Source organism: Plodia interpunctella, chromosome 16, assembly GCF_027563975.2.
Source record: "Plodia interpunctella isolate USDA-ARS_2022_Savannah chromosome 16, ilPloInte3.2, whole genome shotgun sequence".
Taxonomy (NCBI): domain Eukaryota; kingdom Metazoa; phylum Arthropoda; class Insecta; order Lepidoptera; family Pyralidae; genus Plodia; species Plodia interpunctella.
This window is the reverse complement of record NC_071309.1, coordinates 6566748-6582712: the sequence shown is the minus strand read 5'-3', so window position 1 is coordinate 6582712 and position 15965 is coordinate 6566748. Positions and strand designations below refer to the sequence as shown.

General features: G+C 33.9%; 2 protein-coding genes across 3 annotated transcripts; one reads left to right on the top strand and one right to left on the bottom strand.

Annotated features, from left to right (window-relative positions):
- The first annotated feature begins 1698 nt into the window (after positions 1-1698).
- Slh (SLY-1 homologous) lies at positions 1699-7774 on the top strand. Of its 2 annotated transcripts, none has more exons than XM_053756309.1 (11): positions 1699-1859; positions 1936-2095; positions 2682-2983; positions 3301-3390; positions 3846-4104; positions 4428-4586; positions 5257-5432; positions 5855-6125; positions 6329-6458; positions 6762-6980; positions 7561-7774. In XM_053756309.1, exons 1-11 carry the CDS (start codon positions 1832-1834, stop codon positions 7666-7668), a joined length of 1902 nt encoding a protein of 633 aa, XP_053612284.1. In that variant the 5' UTR covers positions 1699-1831; the 3' UTR covers positions 7669-7774. The 2 variants fall into 2 exon arrangements, with proteins under 2 accessions (XP_053612284.1, XP_053612283.1); XM_053756308.1 differs by having other exon boundaries at positions 7558-7774.
- Positions 7775-9214: 1440 nt separating this feature from the next.
- On the bottom strand, positions 9215-15872 carry LOC128676282 (calcium/calmodulin-dependent protein kinase type 1-like). Its single transcript, XM_053756310.1, has 2 exons — positions 14798-15872; positions 9215-14351 (listed from the first exon to the last, which is right to left on the bottom strand). Exons 1-2 carry the CDS (start codon positions 15667-15669, stop codon positions 14150-14152), a joined length of 1074 nt encoding a protein of 357 aa, XP_053612285.1. The 5' UTR covers positions 15670-15872; the 3' UTR covers positions 9215-14149.
- Between the last annotated feature and the right edge of the window lie 93 nt (positions 15873-15965).

Sequence of the window (15965 nt, the reverse complement as noted above, 5' to 3'; positions counted from 1 at the left end):
GATGGCAGACAGCAAACAGACAGAAGTAGCAGCCATATCACTGTTTTAGCTTCGAAATTTAAAATTTATCATGTTTAATTACTGCCCCGTCTCGGCTTCGCTTGGGTAAAAACATAATAAATTCACATATACCTCTAGTAAACCTTCCTACTATCACACTATCTATTAGTGAAAACCGCTTGAAAATCATGAAACATGTTTATCGCGAACAAACAGACGCGGTAGGACTTTGAAAGGATGTAAGGAAAGATGTAAGTATAAGGATATAATATTTAGAAAGTATTATAATAAGGAAAATAGACCAGTATGTACCTATTTGTATTTCCCAGATTGTCATTGTCATTACCTAAAAAATCAAGGAAGTATAAAAATAAAACAAAATAATACATGAATATACAAATTAAATTAATTAACAAGTTATATAAATTAAATAAATCAAAAAGTTAAAGTACGTAAATATAGCCAAATATGTACGTAAATATAATGTAGCGTTGGAAAGAGCTGTTAGCGCCATCTAGTACTCAATACACAGATATAAGAATATTACATTGAAATGTTCATTCATGCCACATTTACACTTGGCCCTATTGGGCAGGGAAGTGAGCAACCCAGTGGGCAGCACGAGTATGTAAATAGGTTACTCGCGCTATCACTGATGTCACTGCCAATGCCCGGCGCTCCCTCGATTGTCGGTTTTTCGCGCGGAAGTCAAAGGATGAGTAGGCGAGCACGAGCAAGTGTTTACATTCTTGCTCGTTGCCGCTGCAATAGGGAGTATTACTGCACATTTATTCCGCCGCTATGTCGATTAAAACGTTTATTTTAGAGTACTTTATTAATCCTTTCATTATGTAAGCATTCGTTTGTGAAAATATACAACAATGTAGCTTATTCGGGTGCCGAAATATTGGGAAAAATCGTTTTCCATAAGATTAAAAATTTCGAAAAGTATGGGATACGTCTCACGCTGTAAAATTTTCGAGCCAGTAATCGGAAAAAAGCTCGGAACACTTCACACGTGAAGACTTATTAAAATATAAACTTCATACTGGTAAGATCTTCAGTCAAAATCAAGTTTATATCAGTTTATTATTTTTTTATTTTCATGAGTTTTATTATTTTCAGGATAATCCACTAAATCTTTTCTTTTTTCCTTTAAACACGCACCACGATTGCATCGAAGGTATTTTTGGTCGTAAATCTTTAATAATATTGAAAATTAGCGCGTTTTGCCTCCATTGGCAATGTTTGTGTACCTTAGTTGTACCAGTAGAGCCATCTGCGCTGAGTTTTGCGTAATATGCCCTATTCGATCAAAATAAAACGTGCCACGCTACGTTTTGTTACCTGACTACAGCCTGTTAATTTGTAAAATTTGCAAATTGATAAATAAAGAAGAGAAAGAGAGAATAAGAATATGGAGGCTGAGTGTTACTGTTACTTGTTAGTTGCTCACTCGCGTCGTTGTTGCCGCAAAAGTATTTAGAGAAGGAGAAATAGCAGCGGCTGAGTGTAAATGTCGTCAAAAATCTCGTCGAAACATGGAATTAGTAGTTACTGGTATCTTCTAATTCCATGCGTCGAAATTAAAATTTGGCAAACGCGATAGTGTGGAATTGCAGTAGCCATGGAATTAGTATATATATAATACAGGGCGTAATGATTTAATTCAACGTGTCGCTGTCAAAGTCAAAATTTTGTCATATCATTTTGACGTTTCAGTCGTGTACAATTCATGTTGTTCTAACTAAAACTAGATTTTAGGTTTAAATTTATCTAATAAACATAATAATTCTTATTGATTGATGGCGAAAACGTATAATACAACATAATGTCGACCTTACGTCAACGCCAGTTTAGTAAGTTAACATTTAACAATATTATTTTTCATTATCATTATAAGTGTTCGCTAACTTCGTGTTTTCCACTTCACAGATGCTCTGAAGCAAATGTTAAACTTGAATCAGCCTATAACGAAGAGTATAGCATCAGAACCAACATGGAAAGTCCTAGTATACGACCGAGTGGGCCAGGATATAATATCTCCACTTATGTCTATTAAAGAACTTAGAGAATTGGGTGTTACCCTTCATGTGTGAGTAATTTATTGCTAATAATGTTTATTCAATGTAGTATTTTAAGTGTCTGTTCTCTTATCATTATAATTCCCACAGTTTTGTTTTGTAAGGCAATGTTGGCCATGATAGTTTTGTAGCCAATCAATACACAACAAGAAATTTTGTATACAACAATGAAGTAGCTCAAACATAAGTTTGAGCGTCGAGTATACTGTTGTATACGAAATTTATAAGTGTTACATGTTTGCTTTCATTAGAAATAATATCAAATTATTTGATTTCTAGTTGCAATGTAGCCTGGGGAAAATAATGCTTTAAGCTGTGTGAATAAATGTATGATTTAAATTGAACTATGTAAGTTATAATGCAAATAAAATTACTGATAAGTTGTATTAGTTTTAATCTGATTAAAGCTGAAATGTTAAAACACTAGAGACATTGTCATCTATGTGGTTACCAGTCAGTTTTATCAGTCACATTTATATTTGCCACTAAGCAACAGTGTTTGCATTTTTTGTTCATGTTTGAAGGGTGAGACAGTGTAATTACAAAAATTAGATAAATAGAAAATTTCATCAAATTATTCTTATTATCCAATTTCAGCCAACTCCATTCAGACCGTGATACAATACCAGAGGTGCCCGCTGTTTACTTTTGTGCACCAACTGAAGAAAATCTTGGCAGGATATGTCAAGACTTGGACAATGGGATCTATGATCAGTATCACCTCAACTTCATATCACCGATCACAAGACAAAAACTAGAAGACCTAGCTGCGTCAGCCATACAGTCTAATTCAGCTGTGAATATTCACAAAATTTATGATCAGTATTTGAATTTCATTTGTTTGGAAGATGATTTGTTTATAATGAAGCACCAGCAATCAGATCCATTGTCTTATTATGGTAAAATAACTATGATATTAACTATTCTACATCTTACTGTTTTCCTTCAGTCTTCAACCATAAAGCATTGGGCCCATGGTCTGCCCCTGTTCGGCACATTTTCTTCTCCACTTCATGAAGATTCACACAGTACTTATATTAACCATTGGGTTTAATACTAGCAATAATTATTAAGCAGGCAGACCTCTCCTCATTTTTTGACTATGGTATCAGACAAAGCTGATTTATTTAAAATATTTCATGTTACACTTAATGTGGTTTGAAAACTATTCCATTCAGAAATTATGTGGCAATTTTATTAATTGTTTTGCTTTTAGCTATCAACAAAGGAGATACAAAAGATACTGAAATGGAAGCTATTATGGATAACATAGTGGAAAGCCTGTTTTCTGTGTTTGTGACATTGGGTAAGTTATATTTTACCTTATTTCTCTCTTCTTGAAAAGAGAAGCTTAAGCTTCTTAAAGCAGCTGCTTCTGCTCAAATTAAAGCAGTAGTATTTTTTGTTTAGCATCTACTATATCAGATGTAGTATATAATGTGTAACAGTCAGCTGTTTGTAAATGATATCTGTTAATACCTTCACATAATAGGTATGTTGTGTATGTTACTTGCTGTGCTCTTGTGGAAATTTCATAATGAAAATAGTTGTGTAATGTCGGTGCCATAGGCTGGTAGCCACTAATAGTACTACTTACACATGCTAACATAAAAAAGTGTCACTATCAGTTGATATTTTTTATGTATATTAGTATTTTGTTAATTTAATTTTTGGTAATTAAATTACCCCTTCAATCAAGGAAACATTTTCAAATCTTCTATGATCAAACTCTTAAAGATAAATTTATGATTTTTATTATAGGTAATGTTCCAATTATACGAAGTAGCAAAGGCAATGCTGCAGAAATGGTCGCAAAAAAACTTGACAAGAAGCTACGAGAAAATTTGTGGGATGCCAGAAATAATTTGTTCCATGGCAACACTGGCCAAACTGGTGCATTCAGTTTCACTCGCCCAATGCTGATACTTCTAGACAGAAATATTGATATGGCAACCCCATTACATCACACTTGGACATACCAAGCACTTGCCCATGATGTTCTAGATTTATCATTAAATAGGTAAATAATATTCAACTTTTACGTCTGGCAGGCGTTTGGTCGTAAACCACTGCCGAATCTACTTTATCCGAATTTTTTAAAAAGATTGTTATCGTTACTTCCTTACATATTATAAAACAAAGTCCTCTGCCACGACTGTCTGTCTAATCATGGTAAACTCAAAAACTAATGCACGGATTTTCATGCAGTTTTCACCAATAGGTAATGTGATTACTGAGGAAGGTTTAGGTGTATGTGCATATGTTTTTACCCGAGCGAAGCCGGAACGGGCCGCTAGTTATTTATAATAAATATATGGGATTTTAGTTCTTCTTTTTTTCCAGAGCAATGGTGCCAGAAAGCTTAGGTTCAGCTGTAGGCGGCTCAAAGTCCAAAGTCAAAGTGTGTGATCTAGATTCAAAAGATCCACTTTGGCAGGAACACAAAGGCAGCCCGTTTCCTACAGTTGCTGAAGCAATACAAGAAGATTTGGACAAATATAGGTGAGTCGACAAATGTACTAATTATATGTTCGTTAGTTTAATATATCACACGAATTAACGTGCTTATTACGTGGTGGAACTTCTTCCCCGCTTTGTCAGCCTCGGTCCCGCGTATGGTCACACAACTTATGTTAAGGCGTCTCCTGTTTGTTATTCTTACGTGGTAATAATTTCGAGAACGTGACAGTGACGACAATGTCAAAAATTATATGGAAAATTAATATTTTCATTTACATACGTTCTTATATCGGCGCTGTTTTTTTTTTCCTTTTAAATTTTGTCGATGATTCATATTACATAGCAATATAAATTCGCGCTGACCCCAATGAATTAGTTTCGACGAAATTTTAATGAATTTTAATGAATCCTAAGGGTCATAATAATATAGGGTACTAGTTGCGCCCCGGGGCTTCGCTCCCGTGGTAATGTCGGGATAAAAAGTACCCTATGTATTATTCCAGGTTATATTCTACCCGTGTACCCAATTTCATAACACTCCGTCCACTAGATTTTGCGTGAAAGAGTTCAAAACATACACACATACATCCTCACAAACTTTCGCATTTATAATATTAGTAGGATAGGATAGAGTAAATTTTTATCCCAAACCATGGCAGAAACCCTGAGGGCAACCAGTTTATTTTTTTTTAAATACCTATATCTATCTTAGGAGTTCCGAAGCAGAGGTGAAGAAGTTGAAAAGCTCAATGGGTTTGGACGCCGACAGCGACCTAGCACTAAGTATGGTGAGCGACAACACTCAACGGCTTACCTCCGCCGTCAACTCCCTGCCGCAGCTGATGGAGAAGAAGCGGCTCATCGACATGCACACTACCATAGCCACCGGTAATTCAACAGCCTTATCCCTACATATTATTAAACAAAGTCCTCTACCGTGTCTGTCCGTCTGTCTGTTTGTCGATAAACTCAAAAACTCGGATTTTATTGCGGTTTTCACCAATAGATAGTGATACCTGAGGAAGGTTTAGGTGTAGGTATAATTTATTATGTTTTCACCCGTGCGAAGCCGGGACGGGATGCTAGTATATTTTAAAATAAACTCCTCTGAACGAAACCAGGACCGATAGTTAATAAAAATAATAATCTAATTTTTGAGCTTACATTTTTTATAAATAAATACTATAATATGTTAATGGATTTGTTATACATGTCACTATATATCCTGTCAAGTGTACATATACTTTTTAAATCTATATCTACCAAAATGTATAATAACGATTATATAAAATATCAACATTTATTTCCAGCAATTCTCAACGCCATCAAATCAAGGAGGCTAGATTCCTTCTTCGAATTGGAAGAGAAAATTATGAGTAAAAGCAGTGCAGTGGAAAGCAAAACGGTGTTGGACTTAATATCGGATCCCAGTGCTGGGGTTCCAGAGGATAAGATGAGGCTGTTCATCATTTATTATCTGTGCACGTCTCAGATGCCCGAAGAGGAATACAAGAAATTTGAAGCGGCACTTCTCGCTGCCGAATGCGATGTCAAACCTATGGCTTATATGCGACGATGGAAGTTAGTTGTTCTTATTAGAGGCTTTTTTGTTTCACATGCCCTGTCTGTCGGTCTGTCTATAGTACAGATAAAACGACAGACAGGACACACTATCACAGTCGTAATCAAATTCTGCGAGTTGAATTTCTATTTTATATTGCTATATTACTATTAGTATAGTTGGTTCGGCAAAGTTAATTAGGATTTCTGATGTTTTTTTGCAGAGGTTTCTCAAAAATGTCCAGTCAGTACGAGGGTGGTGGAACCAAAACAGTTTCGATGTTTTCAAAATTGGTGTCTCAGGGATCTTCTTTTGTTATGGAAGGAGTCAAAAATTTAGTTGTAAAAAAACACGTAAGTACAGAATAGGTTTTATTTCTTAAACTCTTGCTATATTGTATTGAAAATAAGGTATAGAAAATAATTTATGGCTCTGCTGCGTTCACTTGGTTACAATGCTAGGTGTTTTCCAACTAATCGCAACTGTTCCAATTAGGGCTTGTTTCACCACATGCTGATAAAAAGTCTGATAACGTGTTTGTAACATATCATTCAGATATCCTTAAAAATGTGTTTCATAAGTTAATCTATCAGATCACAAAATATTTATCAGAAAGTGGTGACACAAGCCTTTAGTAATAATGATAATGACAACAGAAGCTGCCAGTGAGTCGCACAGTGGAGGACGCATTGCACGTGAGCAGCACCAGCGCGGAGCCCAGCTCGGAGCTGAGCTGGCTGGACCCGCGCGCGGCGCGCACAGACGCGGCCGCGCGCGCCCGCGCCGCCAAGCATCCGCCGCCCACCGACGCGGTCGTGTTCGTCGTCGGCGGCGGCAACTATATCGAGTACCACAACCTTATTGACTTTGCTAAGGTAGGGTAACCTTGTTGACTTTGACCATAGCAAAGTCAACAACTATTAAGTAATATTAACTTTGTTAATAATTAACCATAATCATCAGTATTTTAAGAATATTCTCCAATGTCGGCGTAATGCGCGCGGCGTGTGACCGCCTACCAATCTCACACTAGCTCTGCGTCGTTGTTTAGGCGGGCCCCACTCATTATTACTCGTAGCAAGTCTTTTTTCCGGTTTCGACCGCCACTGAATGAAATTTTTGTAAATGTTATGATGACGGTAGTATGCGGATGGCTCGCTGGCACAACCATCATATTTTTATCAATGCCTTTTATACCTCAGCAAAAACTGGAATAGTATCTGTTTGCCTGCTTTGGTAGTTTAAAAAAAAATCAAAGTACTTTTTAAGAATACGAAGCAGAACTTTGAAAAAGTTCATATCCAAAGAACAATACTATCGATACATTGTCACCAGCAACAATACTGTTGATAGTATTGTACTCTTTCAATAGTATGAGCCATCGATATTTATAGTTTGCCAACGCTAATTCCATGTCCTTGTGTACTCACTGTTATGCGCATGCGTTTACAGCAGCAAGCGGCCAGCGGCACGACGAGAAAAATCATCTACGGCGCAACGACCCTGCCCAACGCATCGCAGTTCCTCAAACAATTGTCTCTTCTGGGAGAAGAAATCCAGTAACATTCCGAACATCACTGTAATATATTCTATTTATTATGATTATGAAATATATATATAATCTGGGTTGTTGAATTTGTAATAATAAATAACACAGTTATTTCAACAAGTCGGCATTTTATTTACAATGACATTGAAAATATAGCTAACATCTAATAAATCTACTACTTAATAAATTTTGATTGTTTTGAACAAGAAGTATAAAAATCTAAATCACAAGATTAGTATATAACAGTAAGATCTTAACCCAGGAAACAGTATGTGATAGGTTCTGCGAAATTTCTTTATTGTATTTATGTATTACATTGATATTTTAATCATAGTAATGGTTCGAGAGAATCCGTGGTAAATTTTAATAATTCTGTATCTTCTTTTAAACAATGTTCTCTCGTCCCATTAGAAAAGCTTCACAACATAATACAAAACACAAATAATGTATTCAAAAAAGAAACTTGTTGAATTTACTTCCCAGCCCTTACACTATTGTGCTTAATTAGAACTTAAATGTGTATGCATACCCTGATTATCTTAGGAACGAATTTCATAAACGACATTAGGGTGGATTCTGGTAACGTTAAACAAGAATTATGTCTCAATAGTTTTTCAATAGTAGTTCCTATTCAAACATTGAGACATGACAACATAGCACACTTAAACCTACCAATCAAAATGTCGTGAATTGAAAAGTGAGCTTTAATGCGCCCGCTATAGACATACTTTACATTGACAACAAATTAGCGGACTGCTCTTTGGTCTCGTCATGTCATTGTAAGTATGTATCATTGCGAAATCGCTCCTATGACCGTTGCATAGAGTTCAATGCAGTGCAACGTACATCCTAATCCTAGTATATTGTTTTTTTTTTGATGAGTTGTAAGTTGGTTGTTTGCATATAATTGTATCTTCTTAAACCGCTGGCTCAGTAACTCTAAAATGATCCTTCGCCTTCGAAATGAGAGAACGCCAGTCTTCTATTCTGCGATGGTTCGATAATATTACTGAATTTTTTTGCAGTAGTTTCCATGCATTTCAAAATTGTTACTTCGCTAGTTTGTAACAGCTATACCAAGCGCGACTGATGCTGCAACATAATATAATTACGAATTACGTAATATACATACCGATAGTAACAGTGTCAATTCTATTAACATTAAGTCCCACACCGCCTTGGTCCCACCCGGCAAAACAACTTCTATAGACATACTTACAATGACAAGACGAGACTTGTTGTCAATGTAAAGTATGTCTATAGCGGGCGCATTAAAGCTCACTTTTTAACATTACGCTAATAATTTAATCTTACCAGTTTTATACTATAGGGTCTTGCACATCTCAACCATAAGAAGTCCACTACTGTTTATTACTTTTTATAGGGATGGGAATGAGGTGTTATTCCCATGAGAGTATAATGTTAACACCCTAATAAACATTAGACTTCTTATGGTTGAGATGTGCAAGACCCTATAGTATAAAATTGGTAAGATTAAATCAGAAAATTATTTAGACCTTCCTAAGATAACCCAGGCATGCCTAATTAATAACCCTCGAAAAATAGCAAATATGTATATTAAGTTACTCTTACACTAAACAATATAAACGAGTAAACAAAATACATAAGATTATGTGTCAAGGAACTTGAATATCTTAGCTCTGTATATGGTTAACTGAAGCTGGTGCGTAAAACTACTGTTGCCAATTTGAGACATTACAGAATACGCATCCGCGATAGTTAAAACTGTAAATATTTTTTTGTCAAAGTTCAAGGTAAAAGATAATCAAAAATAAAATCGTTAAACGAAAATAACCTTATGATATAAATATTAATTTCGATCACTGACAATGATATGATTTTGGCACAGTAACAAATTCAATAGCAGGCCAACAAAAGAAGATATTCGAATGTATTATGGCTATAGACACGTAAAATATAATAAAACTAAGTATATATAGGTATATTAATTTTCTATGGACGAGTTTCTGTTTCACTTTTTGGTGAGATGTGAGAGAGAGCGATTTGTTGAGATTATTTTATCGGTGAGAAACCTATCATTGAAAACTACTGAAATAGATAGGTAGTCTAGAACTTAAATAGGAGTTCCGCTTTTCTAAGCAATGGAATTAAAGTAAAGTGTATACGTTAGATACATTTAAATCAAATATGAACAGATTTCCTATGTTAAGAGTTAGATCGAAAGTTTTTACTTTTGTTTTTTAAAATATAAAATTGGTTTCAATATCCGTCATTTCGTTGTTTTTTTTTTTTCTGATAGAAAAAATGCAATGCGAACAAAAAATAACTTCTTTTGTTGACCGAAAATGTAATAACAAGTGGGGAAAGAGAGCAAACACGATTCAATAACATTACGCTAATAACTGTGTAAATAGGGCAAGATCACAATAACACGTCTATATATTATTTAAAACTATAAATAACACTACAGTTTTACAGATATGTTTGTGCAAAACCAAAAATATTCAACTCTGGCACTTACTAAAAAAATCACTTAATAATTAATGACAATTGTTAAACCAAATTGATTTAAAATTCGATACATTTCTAAAATTTATAGTTTATACTCATAAAATATTGTGCGCAACAAACAAATTTAGATAAAAGGATACCTGTAATTATTTTTGGAATAGGATCCAATACAACACAACGTTTAATAATCTCAAAAAGTTAGATCAATAGACAAAATTTCTAGCAAATAAAAATGGTTTTTACATCATTTACAACTATTGTATTTTGTATTAAATCTGAAATCACACGACGACGTTAATATCGATCCCATACTTAGATTAAGGAGCCATGAGCTACGAAAAGAATAGCCAAATAATATCTAGTATTTTTAGTACATTAGCAAAAAATCGTTTATTTATTACAACATTTAAATTTATTTATTAAATTTTATAACGTGTAAGAATCCAGGGGGCTTACCATGTTATAATTTTTATAAATTTGCCTGCCTCTGCAAGGGTGAAATGCATAAGGGTATATTTTATGTACCAACGCAAGCAAATAAACATATTGATTGATTCACTTTGCGACAGAAACTGACTGATCGCAAATTCATCAAGTTAATTTTTACTATTAATGCGATTTATTTTAGGTTCCTAAATTGAACTGAGTTGCATTGGAATCGTTCCGTAAAAGTTGATCGTAGACCTGCAGAGAAAACCGTGCTTATTAACATTCCATTGCTTGTATCGGTTTCTATTCCATTAAGTCTACTCATTGAATAATAAATATAACACTCATAAACATTCAAATGTTAAAACTTATAAATTAATTGAATTACATACATAAATAAAAATACATTAAATTACACATGGCACTTATACAATTTATTTATAAGATCATCAAAACATTTCAATATTTTTACCAAGACGATAAGATAACAGAAGCTACATGGACCGTACAATAATAACAGAGCGGTCTTACAAGTACGCAACATGATAAGGACCACAGAAAACTAGTACACAGATTAAGGCGCATTTAGACGATTAATTAGTAAACATCACTACACTTAGTATATTTAAGCATTCCTTTGCTTTATAACAATAAGCACTACCTTCTTAATAAAGAATAGTAATCAACATTTTAGAGTGCTATTCTCAGTATGTTATAAAAACTTTGCAAAATTATTGGATGTAGATAATATGTCTGTAGTTTAATCATATTTATTAAATCGGGTTACGATATTGAGGAACAGTAGCGAATTAACCATTATGAAAAAGCATATTATATTTTCTTTATAGTAAATTAAAGGTACTACAATGAATTATGTTCGAAACTAGAAGAGATTACGATTAAAAATAAAACATTAAAACTAAACAACAAAACATTCAGAATAGTAGGAAGTGGTTGGGTTAGGTCCCAGGGCGCCAGATATAAGGGGGCGTCCACATGTTTGATAGAATTACAGAGTTCACACATGTAGTGTTAAAATCGACTCTACTACTCTTTGATACGGGTTAAGCATTATTGTCATTTAATTTGCCAGAACGTACTCATACTTTTGTGACCTTCGAGTTAAATAACAACAGATGTAGGCTGCCCGTATCAAAATGGGTGTCGCATGGCGAAATTTATAGCATACGTTCTCAGGCACGATTGAAAAATCCATACAAACTACGAAGAAAGAATATGAAGAAGTTAAAAATATTTTAATTAATTTGTTATCCTACATTGAAACATTTGAATTAGATATTTTCTTAGAACTTCATGTCCAATTTAACATTAAATTATAAAGGCATTTAAGTAAATTTATTTATTTTTAAAAAACATAAGTAATGTTTAAAATTCGTGGGAATGAGACACCTTTTTTAGCATTAGTAAGAAATTTAGAACTTGAGAAGACTTGCTAAAAAAATCAAAGGTGAAAGAATGAAGTCGTACGAAGTCAATCAATTAAGCTACACGTTACCTGTGTACGTAAACATTTGTAATTATTCATTCAGGCGGGTCATACAGCAAAGTAGTAAGTACAATGCAAATCTTAAGTAGTGACTTACGAAATTAGTCCTATATATTGGAATATGGACGGAGATACATTCATATAAATGCGAATGTATCTTTGTTAATTATGTATTTGTAAAGTGAACAATCATAATGGAAAATCTAATAAGTTCCTATCTTCGTTTTAAAATGGAATGTTTCCAATTTCAATTCAAAAATATATATTTTTTTGTCTATAATGACAAAGATAAAATGTATAAAAATAATGACGAGAAGTAACGCAAAATATTTGAATTCTTATACATATTTTACTCGCTACTCATCAAATCCATTTAAAACATTTTTTAAAACATTCATTGGCATTAACTGCCATTGTTGAAATATGTAAATGGAATGTTGACAATGTGAAAATTATTATTACTCCAATAACGCTTTTATAGAAAGGAATGTATAAGATCTGATATGGCTCATTTATTTGTTGATATTATATACTTAATAATTTACTGTATATAAATCGTTTTCTTAGTCCACATGACATACTACTCATTTTAAAAGATAATAAAATGTCATGCTTCTTGAAGAGAGCTGTTAAGACAGTTATGAAAATAGAATGAGATTCAACTATGACTGATCCATGAATTAAACTGTTAATAAATAGTTAAAGTATAGAAACAATTTCTAATACCTTATATTGCGCTATATCAGTCTTGCAGGTCATCATTACCACGAATTAAGACACCTGCAAAATCTACAAAAGCAATGCTTCTGGCACTTGGACACAACATCAATAAGTCATTAGGCCAGTATATGAGATAATAGCAAATATATTTTCAAATACACTTACTCAATCTAAAGACGCTTTCGTATGTAACTGTGTAAGGAGTATTGTTCTGTGTTATAACATTGAATCCAACAGTGCACTATTTTAACTTCCACTAAGATTTCTAATTCAACATGTGTGTGTCTAACCAGACAAAAAGGTTATATTATCTATACTAGGGATAACATATATAATACATAATAGTTTAATCATTAAATGAATTACTAGGTAGGTATGTAATTCAAGGATAAGATAGAATATTACAATTTGACTACCAATGAATAGATTTTAGTAGCAACACTACTGTTGTATTTTGGTTAATGCACAGCTTAAAAATTACTTACCATTTAGCATATTTAACCGTAATTTGTAAATATTCATTAACATGATAATTTCATTAGCTATGAATTTCTCAACAGATCTTATCATTAGAAAGTGATTATCACCAATATCCTTAGCATTAGTCAGTTATCTTCAAAAAGATTTTTTAAACCTACCTAATCACTATTGATCAAAAATTTTAAGATGTTTAATTAGTTAGGATATATAAAATTAATAAGGTAGTAAATTGCATTATACAAGATTACATTGCATACATTTTTTTAGACATTTACATTCAATCGCATTTTTACAACATCATTCAAGAGACATGAGATTCAAAAAAGCAGATGAAAACAGAAATTTCATAATAGTTTAAGCAAAGTCATGTACCACAGCAATTGTCAATAAGTTTTAATAGAAATATGTATGTATACTTGAGTAGAAATGATAAAATGACTAGACATACTGTCTTATTCATAACATTTCGTTGATTTTTAAATATTATCTAAATGCTTAAAGTTACTAATATAAGCAATATCGTGATAATTTTTTTAAAGCGCTGATGTATACATACAATTCATATATATAATTATAGGTTAAAGATGACTTGAGTGTTGGCTGTGACAATGAATTTCAATTAGTCTGACATGTACACCATTCTAACAAGTGCCTCAAATGCTGTTGTGTCAATAAGGAGCCAATTTTGTTAAACACGTATTAGGATCCAATCAACTGTCAAAATGTAGTATACCCACTAATACAAAGTTGTATGATTTGGATATAGGAATCGGTTGTCATTATTTTATTTGGATATTGTTTCTGAATATTAAATTAAGTACCTTTATGATGTGTCTTGTTTGTAGGTGGTGAGGGGCTCACAGGATTTACTGTTTATTCTGCATGTTGCGGCTCGAGCTGCTACTGTTTAAAGCCATCTTCTGCATTTGTCTGATAACAGTGGTCGCATGGTACGCTTGTTTCCAGCGCGACTTAGCAAAGTTCTTCTTGAGCTGTTCAGATACAGTTCCATGGATGTTCTTGTTGCTCGCAGCATTCCCTGATATCCATGGGTGTGCCAGTGCTTGTCTGAAAAAATAATCATAAATATTTTATCCATGCTGCAAGAGAAACATTGTGATAGCATCACAAGGATGGGAATGAACATGAATTTTAATATTTTTAGGTATTGGTGTGCACCAATTGCAACAAAATGGTTAATAGATTATCTAATAATACAGATAATTAATGTACGGACATACACTAACAGTTTTCCTAAGTTCCTCCTTGACAAGTTGGACATATGCCTTATACACCATATTACATTCTTAGAAAAATATAAATTATGTAGACTATACACAAAAACACCTTCAGACATACAGAACTTTATAACAAATCCCACTACACGCTTCCAAGAAGTTTATCAAGAATACAGGGCATGTGGCCTACATATAAAAACAAATTAGGCCAATTAATCTGATTAGACTTTTACACATATGAACAAAATTGCTGTTAGCAAAGGTATAGTTACTTACTTGCAAGTGTATCTCTTGTCCACATCAACACACATTAAGTGACGGATGAAATCCTTGGCCGAGTCACTGATATCATCCCAGTATGGCGAGTCAAACTCAAATTCACCTTTCAAAATTTGGGCAAACAGATTTGCATCATTTTCATCATAGAATGGTGGATAACCACATAATAAAATGTATGAAATGACACCTATACTCCACACATCCACTGCCTTGCCATATGGCTTTTGGGCCAGAACTTCCGGGGCCACATATCCAGGAGTACCACAAGCAGTAGCCATGATACCAGAGTCCTCTATCTTAGACAGACCAAAATCGCTTATCATAATTTTGCTGTCTTCATCAGCACTATAATACAGGAGGTTTTCAGGTTTAAGATCCCTGTGTACCACACCCTGTGAGTGCATGTAATCCACTGCCTCCAACACTTGCCTTATGAGATTAGATGCATCTTTCTCCGTGTAGGAACCTTTCTCTACAATACGGTCAAACAATTCACCCCCTGTCACTAGCTCCATCACAAGATACACCTTGTTTTTGTCTTCATATGTCTCCAACAACTGCACTATATTTGGATGGGAAAACATCTTCTTTTCGGCTCCCTCACCTTTGTCTTGCTCACTGAATCTCTTCAATACTCTGATTTCATTTTCTAAGGAGTCTTCCTTCCCCTTTAGTGCCTTCTTGTCAATAATTTTGCAGGCGAACATCTGGCCATTGTCTTTACTCTCTATCAAACGAACTTCTGAAAAAGCACCAGTGCCCAATAAATCTTTGACGATATACTTATCCTCGATGGATGGTTGCTTCTCCGAATCTCGACCATCTTTTTTGGATTTCCTACCAAAATCCTTTTTACCAAACAAAGGCATTTCTCCGCCCCACTGTTATTACTAAAGTAATTCACTACTAAAAATTAATAAATGTCTACGTGCATATGGTAGTTATTAATGAGACTAGATGGACAGAATAAATACGATAGTCTTGCTTGTTCGCTCCTTTTCTGTGCAGAATAAAATCAACCGAAGCGAATGCAGGCTGCGCAGGGCGCACAAGGTCAGCCGATTTGTCAAAAATCAGTTTTAAAACTGCGTTTAGTTTCTTTTTGTTTTCCTGTTGCACGTCATCACGAGTTTAGTTTTCGTACAGTACAATAAATAAAGTCCAT